At 38.2% G+C, this 13,623-nt stretch overlaps 1 protein-coding gene across 2 annotated transcripts in view; it reads left to right on the top strand.

Annotated features, from left to right (window-relative positions):
• The window catches only part of itga11a (integrin, alpha 11a), a 71,973-nt gene that overhangs the window by 21,266 nt on the left and 37,084 nt on the right, over positions 1-13,623 (top strand). For both annotated transcript variants that reach the window (XM_042422024.1, XM_042421947.1), the window contains one exon: positions 3,834-3,948. In XM_042422024.1, coding sequence (XP_042277958.1) covers positions 3,834-3,948 — 115 coding nt within the window. The remainder of the gene's footprint in view (positions 1-3,833; positions 3,949-13,623) is intronic.

Genomic DNA, 13,623 nt, shown 5'->3' on the forward strand with positions numbered 1-13,623 from the left:
GCTTCTACAAAGAGACCCTTCACCTATTGTGTTGAATTGTTCTGCAGTTAATCTTAACACAAATTAAATGCTTTTACAGTAGCAATGAGCCCACAGTTCACTCACAAAATTGTACAAATCAGTTTTATACCAAAAGAGTTCAACCATTAGTTATTTGAGTTCAATTATCAACTCCTTAAAAATGGTCTTTTGTCTGCTCTTTGTTCAAAATATGTGATCCATCCACACCCTCATCAGTCAGCTACCAACAACTAAAAGACACAGTGATATTTTAAGTGATATTTTAGTGGTATGTGGCTCACTTTCAGCTCAGGAGTTAAATGATGTAGAAATAGAAAATAGAGGGAAATGCTATTTGCTCCCAAATGCAAATATCATATTCTTGGGAAACAATTTTGTAAAGGTAGAGAAATGATTGGGGGTCTCCAAGGCAAAATCTCACCCAGGATCGCCAAAAGACTCAGACTGGTCCTGGCTATGAAATCAAACCACAAACCACTAGACAACAAACCCTTGTATTTGACACATTTCTGAACCAAAGCATTGACACAAAGTTGAAGATCAACTAAAAAACATACATCATTTCTGAAAATAATAGTCATGGACCCTGACGTCACACAGTCTATAACCTCAAGAAAATATTGATAAAAAGAAATGAAGCAATTTAACAAGACTAGGTCAAAACCTAGAATATGGTTGAACCGTGAATGAAACGCTAGAGGTCTTTTAATCTGTACATCACCTGGTTACCATCAGAAATGGAAATTGCAGCATTTTTAAGATGTTTGTTTTTAATGTAAGTTTAAGTTTATTTATTGTATAGCATTTTCATACAGTAGTTTTAACTCAAGGTGCTGCACACATTAAAAATACTTAAAATACTTTGCACCAGATTTTGAGTTAGACTCTATGGTGCTGTTGTAAGAAGGGTTGAGTTGAGATTTAGGCTATTTTTTTACATGTTTTATATTTTATTTCACCTACCCACAATCTGAAAAATAGTTTTAATGCAGTAACTATTAAGTTAACCATTAATGCTGAGAGTAAACGTCCCCAATACAGTGTGTTGTTATATTGCTTTAATTTTAATTACAAGAACACGGAAGTGCTTAACAGTAGGACAGCGCACAGATCCTCCCTTATCGTAAATGTCACAAAACATATACAGGTGTTATTTGGATAAACTGACCACATATTGGCATCTAAATGGTTGCTTTTTCACCTGAAAAAAATATTAAAACATTATAAAGTGACATTTTAACAGTCCTACAGCACCCTATTTACTAGTGTGCACATGTGTAACACGACTGTGTCCGCAGACCTTCCGCAGGTTGGCGCCCAGTGTGGGTGCCTCCGTGTGAGATGCTTCAGTCGGTAGATGTGTGTTTTTAAACATTTCAGGGCTGCACTCATTCTCAGTCTTGCAGAGAGAGATCTGCGTTTGGGGATGCACGCAGTCCTGCTGAGAGGCTGAGTGCCTGTGGACATGACTGTTAACGCTCCTTGATGATGTAATATAAACTGTTTGTGATAAATCATTTTGAAAGCACAACAATCAATGGGGAAACTCCAACACTCAGCCATCTGACCAATGGTGTAACTTCATCACTCAGTCAGTCAAGGACAATTCCACTTATGGGGCTGGTCACTGCGGTCCAGCCAAAAGGTTAGTAAGATGTTGCAAAACTTCATCTAACAAAACTCAGATTTACTGTTTATACAAACTCCCCAGTCAGTGAACACTGTTCCTGTGCCATCATGTTGATTTTGGAGTTGTTTTCATTCAATCAGCTGACAGCTGTCTCCATCTGGCTGACAGTGGCAAACCTTGATAGTTATTGTTTTTTGTGGAAAGCCAAGAACAGTAAGTAAGCAATTTCTGTGAGGTGTGTTTAAAAGACTCAATTCATAATGAAGGAATGGTGCTGTGACGTCTGGGAGATTTCGGGACATACAGTCCTTGATATTACCAGACAGTTATGTAATGTGGGCAACTGTGGCTTTTTCATTTATCTTGGCAATGCAGTTGAGTATTATTGGGATAAAAGTGAAAAGAGATACTATACTCACAATTAAATACATTACTGGAACAAAGCAGCAAGTTACTTGAAATGTTTTCTGTGCACAACAGTTAATAATACTAAAGGTATACTGTATATGACAAGACTCTGACTATTTTGTATTTTATAGATTTTACATTTTAATTCTGACCAGCACGATCACATAATTTTCTTGATTATGTACATACAGTCAGTTAAAGAACCATAACTAAACCAATGAAATATCATATGATTCACTTCTGTAGAGCTAAGTTCTTATGGCTTTGACCTCAGCTGTCATCTGTTATGGCTTAATTTGAATTTTACATGTTGTCCATACCTTCACCTTGTTGTTTACATTCAACTGAATTTCCCCTAGCAGGGAAAAAAGGCTCACTTGACTTGACGTGACCCTAGAGCCTCACAGATGGGGAGAGAGCTGTGAGAGGGGATGTTTAGCGTGAGGGCGAGGGATTGAATAAGCCTCACAGTGTGTGGACAAGAGCCGCAGAGATGTAAGAGGGGGGAGTTTGTGGTGGTTAAAACCAGAAGTCTTTGTGCTCTCAGCTCAGCTGTGTGACAGAAACTGTGAGAAAACACAGTTTTTAAGGAACAATCTGCTTCAAAACTCCTTTAAAACTAAACACTGTGTCTATCTTTTATACTATCTTTTCTTCATGTATTTTTAGTCCCCAGTCAGAGTTCTAGTGTAAAGGTCGATATGATCTTTGTCCTTACAGTAGCAGCATAGATGAACAGAAACACTTATGAAAGGTCTGGCAACTGGTGAAACAAAGATCAGCAGCAGATTAAGTAGAAGACAGATGAGTGGAGAGAGATGGATCGAGAGGAAGTCTGAGTGGTAGACGATTACGTTTTTTCCCCTTCTCCTCTGCCAAAGGGAAAATCTCAACACCTCCATGTCCTCACACAGTGTACTCCTCTTCTGATGGAAATTTAAAAGCCAAATGATGCTGTCAGCATTAATAAGCTGCGATGGGTACCCTGGTGACAATTTAAAATCTGAAAAATACCTCCTCTGATTGGTATGTTAATTAAAAACAGTCATTCCCTACTATTGCTACCACCTGGTAAGCTGTCAAAGGATAGGAGAGAGAGTTAAGCACACAATCAGGAAAACACATTTGCTTTGATCACAGGTCACACAGCAGCTTTTGTTTCTTCTCATCTGACATTATGTCAGGTTAGACTTCACATTACTGCAACAACAAAACAGAACTCCTTGATGAGTCCGTTTACCATTCTTATAATTGCAATTGTAAAATATTAGATGCAGTTTTTTGTCGCCACTGTGTTCTTATTGGAATGAAGCATTGGCTAAATGTGTGGTCATGTTTATACTATGCTGTTTAACCAGTTCCCAGCTTTGGATCTGTAAGAAATGTTTGCAGGACCGATGCCAGTCAAATGTGACAGACAGCTCAGCTGCTGTGCATATACAATTTATAAATCTATCCCATCTGTGTTTAGAGTGGAGCGGAGAGTCAAACAGACACGAGACAGACGAGAGATTATTTTTAAGGATGAGTAAGGATGACTTTGCTGCTGTTTGTTGCACTTAAAGCCAGATGTTACTGTCTAGTCAAACAATGAAAATCAATAAAGATGTTCCTTTCAGATGCCAAAATGAGTTACTAAAAGCCAGAATTTTCATATCTATTTGGCTAATATTGTAGAACTATGCATGTTTTTCTGAACTTGGTCAAAATGATGGTAGAAATATGAAGATCTTCTTTAGCCAACACTGATGAGAATTGTCTTTTCTTTTTCTAGGATTCCATGACTGCTTCAATATTGACACAAAAAGACACAGGATCATCAAAGGTCCGAAACAAGCCCAGTTTGGATACACTGTTCAGCAACATGTGGCTGCTGGGGGAGAAAAATGGTAAGGGGCTTATATGAAATATATATCACTTCCATGCAAAATATTACATGACTTTGATGTTTCGAACCTGCTTACAGCATGCTTATGTCAAAACAGCTTAACTAATTCTGATTAATTACATACATAATGCTAAATGAATCATTTTGAAGATCACTTACGGTCATAAATCTCATACCTCATAATAGGCCATAAAAGTGAATTATTATTATTTCTTGTCAAACAATCACCACAACCTCAAATTGAATTCTCTGTGCAGGAGCTCCAGTGAAATTATGCAGAAGCAAAGTTTTATTTGGATCTAATGTATGTTTTAGTTTTTCAGCAACAGGAATAAAAACTCTTGTATTGACATTATTATGGTTACTTACACCACAGTGACAACTTCTATTGCAGTTGCATTGCTCTATTGCACTTTTATCATCTGTATTTATAAAATAAAATATCAGTATGTCATATTGTAATGTACACTTCTAGTTTGTGTAAAACAGCCAGGATTTAGCCAGGTGATCTATGGCTGAGATTAAGAGGTCAAGTACATTACAACTGTAAAACACAGTGCTGACATGCTGCAGTTCTGACAGACTGTCTGACTTGGCAATGAGACTATGGGATGTCTACATTTTTTCCCCCAGAAAGATAGTGATCTACGGTACGTCTCCTGTGGTGTGTAAAGTTTCCTCCCATTAATTTGTGCTTGCAAAACAAACTGTAGTCCTGAGCTGGATATCACATTCATCATATTACCTCATAGCACAAACTGACTCCCGATGCACATTATTATTAGGCCAACTGGCACCGTGTGGTGGCCAAAACTAGTTTCTGGCATCCCTAAAATGTCTGTTGGCAAGCACTATGCTGGCACAATGCCGACGTTCAGCTGGGCCTGTGTGTATGTAGGTGTGTGTGTGTGTATATATATATATATATATGTGGCCTATCATAGGCTACTTTTGGTGACAAATTTCAAATTTAGGACCAGTTAATTGAGGACAGCTTGTCCAATCGGGGACAAAAGCCCTGCAAAAGCCCTGTCCCCAATTGGGAAAAAGCTGATTTTTGGGTCAGTAGTTAAAGTTAGGGTTAGGCAAGTAGTGGTGACGGTTAAGATTAAGGTAAGTCTCCAGGAAATGAATGTAAGTCTATGTAATGTCCCCAAAAGTGACCATAGTGCGATGTGTGTGTGTGTGTGTGTGTGTGTGTGTGTGTGTGTGTGTGTGTGTGTGTGTCATACACAGTATATTTATTATATGTCTATTTTTCACTTCTGACACCAACGGCTTCCAAACTGGCTTCAACAGAGAAATGATAGTATTGGTTGTTTGTTTAAATGCTTAACTAGAGATAAGAAGTTCAATAAACTTAAGGGACTCGGAAAACTTAAGTTGAATCAGCAACAGTCAGTCACGTTGGTAAATGTCACTGCGAGATTTGCCTTACGTTTTCATTTTCTGAGTTTAAAGAGTCATTTATTTATTTGTCACTTTGTACCACAGTCACTGCATCGACAGCATGTGAGGCTGCTCTAAAAGTCATTTTTGAGTTATAAGTGTACAGGTGTAGGGACTGAATGTGGTTCATTATGGTTTGCACTCTTTGCATTATTATCAAAAGAAATAACAATGACTTATCTTAAGTAAGTTTCCATCATATATGTTCTCTTCAAACTACAAAAAAGAAAGGTCTCTGGAGAGTCAATACATGCTGGGAAGTCTGCAAATATGCTGATCATGTTTCCTTAGAAACTAGTGCTGTCAAAATTAACCCCCTGAAATATTTAACATGTTAAAAAAAATTAATGCAGCTGCATTTTATTTATTTCCTGTGGCTGCTGATGATATGACGTGTGCTGCCAGGTGCCACTGAACCTGCCAAGATGAATAAGGACAATGATAAAGTTTTAGGCAGAAAGTTTCACTTTAATAAGTTGCCCGACAGATCTTTAATAAAAACAAAAGTAATTTGCACAGTTTGTGTTTTGCAGTTTTGTTAAAAACTTAATTTAAGGAATTTAGTAAAGTCTCAGCAGTACATTAATTTAACTCATCATTTCAAGCTGAAAGACTTCAAGTCTTGCTGGCAGCAAGTAAAAAGGCCATTACAAAATACTGGCTTCAAAACTTTGTCAATATTGTTAAACACCTACATCTTTTAGAACAGATGACCTACTCCATAAGGCTCCAAAAAGAACTGAGAGAAAAACGGTGGGAAAATGGTGTGTTTATTTAGCCAATGAGACAGACATTTCATAATTATTGTATATATCATGTGCAACATCTTATTTTAAATTAGGCAAATTTGCCTTTTTTTACATGTTCTATGGGCAGAGCACACGCACTAGAGACTTCCGCTGGCCTAGCGGCTAACCTCCAGTTAGCCCTGGGGATAAGATAATTTAATCGTGCGACTCTTCTAGACTGTCCAAATGTTATCGGACCGAAGGGATCAAATTCTGATAATGAAACGAGTCAGTTTGCAGGGGATGTCATGCTCAAAACAATTTATCCACCGTTTTACGGCCACAACGGAGTAGGCTACGGAGGAGCATGTCGACAGTGTTTTTGTAATTACTCTCACTGCCGGAGGGGGGAGACAAAAGTCCTGCACTCCAGCTTTCAAATAACCATCCACTGGTATAATACTAATTCTTACACTCAGTGCTGCGCTGGTAATACAATGGCAGCAGTGTTTATGGAGTAAATGCCATACTGGGTTTACTGTCCCATGCTGATTGTTTTTACTGTCTCTCTTGGCAAGTTATCCATCCTCCATCAAGCTCAGGCACCTTGGGATATGAGGCCTATGCTGCTGTATATATGTGTGTGAAAACACAGGGAGTATTGTATTCATATAAAAAGAGCTTTAGAATATTTGTTTGCAATGAAATCACTCTATTCTGCTGAATGATAAATTCTCAGATCACAATGTCTGTTAGTAACCTCAAAGTCAGAGAAGCATGAAGCTCATTAAGAGTTATTTGCATAAATGTGTGAATGAATGTTGTTTTTTTATTTTTGTCAGGACATTTTAGCTAGTCGTTACTCTTCAAAGGGCTATTTTAGGATTAACTTTAGAATCAGGCATAAGTTCAGTTTGCAGTAAGGGTTAGGCTTATGATGGTTAAAAGATAAGTCAGGTGTTTTTTTTACTTTTTCATTGTCGCCAAATCCCCTGAAGAGACGAGAACCAACAGCAAACTGATCCTACTAACAAGTCTCGCCTTTGTATCCAAAGTCTGATATGGCTTATTCCTCTGTGCTTTAGACCTCCATTCAAAAACTATTAAAAACACATCAATGAGCCACCATGTTGCACTGGATGACCTCATTACAATGAACATGGGTAGCATAATTTGTTTTGAGTCAATCCCACAAATACTGAACAGCTGTCATAAATAAACACTAATAGTCCCCAATAAAAGTGCAATCTACTGTGATCGAGTAGCATTTGGCAAAAACTTCAATGCCCAGCAGTTTTAGTTAATAATTAGGCCATTTAAAAACGATCAAATATATATTTGTGGCCTATTTTTAAAGATCTTGACTAGGCTTGGGGCTGGGAGCCACACATAGAGTTGAGAAATCAGGAAGTATTAAGAGACAGACTAACACATTGTTGGTTTTTGGTCTTTTCATGGGATTTGGTAACAATAAGAAAAAAATTTAAAATCATCCATATGCTTACTCTCTTTAACATTAGGAACTAAGTTCTTGGTGTACAGGAGGGTACAGTGACACACTTGGAAAGTGAAGTGACACACTAGAAGGAGCTGCCAGCTCAAAAATTCCTTTGTCACAGGACACACATGTCAGTGACACTGTCGATTACAATGTAAAGTCCAACTTCCATGTCTGCCAGAACCGAAGAGGTCTGATGAGGCTGACATGTGTGGAATAAAGCCCACCAGAGACACTGCCGTGACTGAGGTAAATGTCTGAGAACGAGGTGAAAACATTTACAGAGGAAGAACAGTGCAGCACACACTCTGCATAGAGCCAAATGAAGCTGTAGGGATTGGGATTTTGGCATATTTATTGCGTGTTCTTACATCTTGTATAAAAGTCTTTATTCATAAGCAATAAATGAGTTGTAATGTGAGAGCATACTAATATGGTAGAAAGTCTTCTACAGTAATTGATCCAGGAAAAGAAAACAGTTCTTCAAATGTCTCCCATACTTGACATATATTTAAAAAATATTACATTATCTTATTATTGTGACTACAATATATATTTGCTAATTATAGTTACTGTGACCCACAGTGTTGTGTCTCCAACACATTTCACACTTTAGTTATGACTTGTCTGTCTGCTCTGCAGACGACTTAGTCATCCTGTGGATTTTAGTCTAAAAGTGACTGTTTAGTTAGTGCAACAGTGTGCGTAGGTGTGGGTTTGTGAACACAGCTGCTTGCACATAGTCAAGCAAGACCGTCTGTATATTTGTGTGTACGTCTGTGACAGCGTGTGTATTAGTCTGACAGTTCTCAGCTGGAGTAAGGAATGTTGCAGGATTTGAGGGACAAGTGAAGACACGTTATTATTGAATGTGAAAGAATCATTTAAAAAATTAAAAATAATGTCATTTTCAAATGAGTCTTAATTGGTTTCATCTTGGCTTTATCTGAATTTCTCCACTGTCAATACTGAGACTCTAAACAGATCACAGCTAGTGATAGTTTATCTATCTCTTATTACAGTCAGTCAGGGGTAGTTTGGCTGAAGTTTGTGAGCATTCACTTTGTACCAGACAGTGGTAGAAGGAGTATTCAGATCTTTTGTGTAAGTAAAAGTAATAATACGATAATGTCAAAATACTTAGTTTATAGTTTTATTAAAGTAGACACACGCAAGTATTATCAGCAAAATACACTTAAGTATCAAAGTTAAAAGTATTCATTATGCAGAATGCACTGGTGCAGAAAGTTTAGAAAGGGGTTGTCCACGCATCTTCAGGCAATATGCAGCTGAATCAAGTGCTTCTCAGGTCAGAGACAGCAAATTTCAGATGAGAAAAGACTGGAACACACTGATTTATTTGCAGTCATTAATAATGCAAACAGGCCAACATTTCAACACTACTGTGTCTTCATCATGGTCTGTTTGCACTATTAAAGGCTGTCAATCAATCAGCGTCCTCCAGTCTTTGCCTTGCCAATCTGGCTCAGAGTTCAAGTTTTATTAATATCTCTTCTTCAGAGTAGGTAAAAACCAAAAGAAAACCGAAAAACCGGATAATATGGGGAAGTCAGACACAACGGCAGTTCATCTACCAATGTTCAGGCCATTTTCTCGGTGTCCTCTGATCTATAGGTGTTTTCAGTTCTCCTGATGCTCCCAGCCACACGCAAACCCAACTCCCTTCATCTAGTCCAGCCAGTGACTGAAAAGCGTGTGAGGAAGTGTGAGTAGGGGCCTCTAAAATGTGATATCTCTACACCTTAGCGGTATTATTGGAAAATGTACATGTTACTCAATCACAACATCAATATTCATGAGGGCTTTTGCATTGACCATTTATGTTTAACTGTAGGAATGTAGGGGTGGGATATGAGGTTCCTCCATGTGCATACATTTTCAAGTTGATTGTGATTTATAAAAGGAAAAATGCATGCATTCATGTGTGCGCACAGTTTTATCAATCTGATTATTTTTTGGCACACAACATTTTCAGCTTATGTGTGCACGTGCAATACACATGAAACCTACGCACTGTTTTATAAATGAGGCCCCAGATCTTTTCAGTTCCGCACATCTGTGATTTTCATGTTTGTTGAGTTAGAGGTTTGTGAGAGACTTGTACTTTTTTCCCCCAAAATAAATGTGCTGATGAGGCAGTGATTTCTGCAGATTAGGACAGAATCTGCAGTTTTTTGTTTCAAGAGCATGAAATGCATCTCTGAAGTGTCTCAGGACAGCAGGACATGTGCTTACCAAATGTATTTCTGCTGATTGTGCAAGTTTGTGTTTATCTGAAGAGAATTGTTTAATGTGACTTTATACTTAGATTTTATAAATTAAGCAGTTTTTTATTGATACACTTGTGCAATAAATTGCAATGGACATTATAAGTTGTCCCTGGCCATTTATGCCTTTTAGCTTTCTAACCTCCACTTTCCCCTCAAGTGGTTTCACCTCAACTGAGCTTTCTAGAGAATTTAAATTGTAACAATTACTGACGTGGCCCGTGAGCATCTGTGCCAAACTACAGCGCTGTCAACTTTTCCAGACTTGTCTGATTTCTCGAAACCCTCAGCTCTGTATTTGGATAGGAACAGGATAACAGCTGGAAAGTGACGCTGTAAAAAAAGCTTTTTATGGCCTGAACCTGAAATAAGACAGGCATGCAGCTGTATTCAAAAGGCTTGCTTTGAAGGCCAAGTTAAGGAACTAGTGCTTATTGATTCTAGTCATTTACAGGTGCTTTCATGTATCCAAAATATTGAAACGGTATGTGGAAAAGAAAACTTATCTGACTTTTTCACATCATATAAAGCCAGTAAGCCTGTGATATAAAATACCATATTTTGTGAGCAGTAAATAAATTCTATCATCAGTCTTGACTTCAGAGGCATCAAGAAATTGAGATATCTTTGCTTGATCGGTTGACACTTTCTGTCTGCTGATGGAGCTACCAAGTTGAGGAAAGGTCAGCATGTCAAGAATGTGTCATTTCCTCACGTGTCTCCTCAGCATTCTGGTGCTCTAAACACTCTGCCAGAGTAGACCCTCAATGGGGAGTTGAGGAGAGGCCACATCACCGCCAACTGGCAAAGAGCTTGGGTCTTTAAAACTGACGGGATACAAGGACCAGCATACTTTAGCCATGCACCTCAGAAGCCTCCCACTTTCTATTTCCACTGTTTATTTTTCTATAGTTGCACCAGGTCTCCTCAGTGGAGACCTGACCTTTACTCCTCAGCTCAGTTACGAGTTGCACACCACCGAGAACTGCAGGGAGTCTGTGAAGTCTTTCACCACTGGCCTTAAATAGGGTTCCCTTTATTTAGCTAATTTGCAAAGCTGCAAAGAGAAGTGTTTATACACCTCCTGAGCTAGGTAGGAAAACATAATTCGATCTATTGAATTTTAGTTTAGACACAACATTCACAATCATATGATTGTAATGTCTATGTTATTGACTTTAAATCAAGCATCTAAGTGAAAGGAGATGCCTCTTATAGGACTGAAGAACAATGAAAAAAGAATTACAGAAAAACAAGATGCTAGCAGCTCTGTGAGACTAAGCATGGATGTCATACTAACATTTGCTAATTAGCATTAAATACAAAGTAAAGCTGAGGCTGAGGCTGAGAATGTCATTAGTTTTGAAGGTATACGTATTTATCAAAAAACAAAATATTGGACAAGTTGAAATTTTACCTCATAATGTTGTTCGATGGAAGGTTCAGGGATCAACAAAATTTAATTCAACTCACTCTGAGGGGGACATGAATGTCTGCACCAAATTTCATGGTAATCCATCCATTAATTATTGAGATATTTCAGTAAAAAACAAAAATGTCAACGTCATACTGATACTAGAGGAAATAGGTTTCATCCTTTGGGGACCATGAATGTCTGTACCAAATTTCATGGCAATCCACCCAATAGTTGTTGAGATATTTCAGTTTGGGCAAAAGTGGTGGACTGTCCGACTAACCGACAGACCAGCATTGCTTTTCCTACAGCCATGCTGCCAGGGTGGCTAAAATATATCTTAAACAGAAAGCTCAATGTACAAGCTGAAAAAAGCCAACATGCTTTGTGGGAAAGTAAGTTAAAGCAACTTGCATAAACTTGCACATTTCTCATAAGTCATCTATTTGCCCTGTCACTGTCTGGTCAATAAGTCAAGTGAATTAGACACGCTAAGTGAATGTCTTCAGAAAATGATTATGTGACCATTTCACTTCCTTCGATTTATGAGGCAGCATTAACAAAAGAACACATATCCAGCTAATGCAGACAAATGGAATGTGATGAGCAAGCGTGACATCGGAGTAGCACACTCATGTTTGGGACGAGGGATGTGGTTTCACAGGGTATACATCTCCTGCTTCCAAATATGAAAAACATTATCACATTAATGACAGCCTGGGCTTGGAGATGGCTCTTCCTCAAACCCCAAAATCCTGTATTCCCTGGTAGCCATGGTGGAAAATGTCCACGAATTCATTTTGGGTCAAGTTATTTCTTTCAGTGTCATTACCATTTTTGCAGTGAGGATGCACCGGGACTAGCATTCGACCCTAATGAGCTCTGGAACATGATTGTTTGAACAGCTTCTGGTGAAATTCAGGAGGTCCCGAGGCAGGCGTCCAAGTCAAAGGCAACAATGGTCCCTTTTCATCAAGGTAGCTGTATCCTGACCTGAACTTATGCTGCAGTGTCTCCTTTTGCCAAAGCACAGCAATAACTAAAGTAATAATCATGATATTAATAGCTATGAAAATATGAGTATGGTTGGAGCCACTGTGGTGAAAATGACTTCCAGAGTCTGTGAGACTTTAAAGTTGGCTTGAGGAGCAATAACATTGAAGCTTACTTCCATATGAGTCACTCTTTGATGTACAGTGATGGACTGTTTGAACAACATTTCCCCTTGTCCTCAGTTGGTGCTGTGAAATGTCAAATCATAACTGGTACTAAATTTTCTTTGTATGTGCCCTGAATATACCATACATCACATGTACAGCTGTGCTAAAAGAAATTCCCAAATAAAGGTGGCAGGCCACATGAAAATTCAATTTTGACCTTGGAAACAGCAGTTGAAAAAACAAACTCACCACAAAGTCCACTTCTGTCTTGGAGCTTTCAGTTGTATCACACAGTCTTCCTCAACAGATGGAGCTTGGCCCAGATTACATTTTTAATCAATACAACTTTTGTATCCCTGCAATTGTATGCAGTAGCTTGTCTCCAAGGTCAACAACTACAAACACAATAGATAGGAGAACTAAAAATGACAAAATTAAAAATAATTAAAGGCTAGAAGCATAAAAAATATATCCTCAGGACACCTTTGACTTCCACTGAAATCATTTCATCATATTATGTCATAGTAATCTTACATATCTTTAAGGGAGGCTCTGAGTACACTCCTTTCCAACTAAATGTTACCAAACTGCTGTCTTGGGAATTTGGAGCAGTTTAAAATCTCAGGGGATCTTGAACCTGACCTAGAAATCCAAAAGCTGGAGATTTGTCTTACTTTGATTGTTTGACTTTCACCTAGAAGTCCACACAGGAGGTTGGCTGTGGTCTGCTTTTGCTATAAAGCAGTGTCAAGTGTCTTTGCTTTGGGGAACCACTGAACTGCAAGTTGCTCCTGTGCCCACTACTTTCCCTGTGATTTTCACTTGGACCGCTCAGTTGTTTGAATTCCTTGTTGACTTACAGTACTGTATTTATTGAAGCTTTTCCAGGAATGTGATTTGTTTAATGTACAACTTGGCATTGAATGTGAATTTGTTACTGTACATCAGATTAAAAGCTTACATTAACATTCTCTTAAAAAAAGAAAGACTATAAAAAGACTATACAGGGGTGACTGTTTCACGTTGGGATGCTTCAGTATACTTACTGTTAATAACTATATAGCCTTCCTATAGCACAGTACTCAATAATTTGTAAAATAAATACTCAAATTAATTAAACCACCAATTCACACAAAAAC

Source organism: Thunnus maccoyii, chromosome 1, assembly GCF_910596095.1.
Source record: "Thunnus maccoyii chromosome 1, fThuMac1.1, whole genome shotgun sequence".
Taxonomy (NCBI): Eukaryota; Metazoa; Chordata; class Actinopteri; order Scombriformes; family Scombridae; genus Thunnus; species Thunnus maccoyii.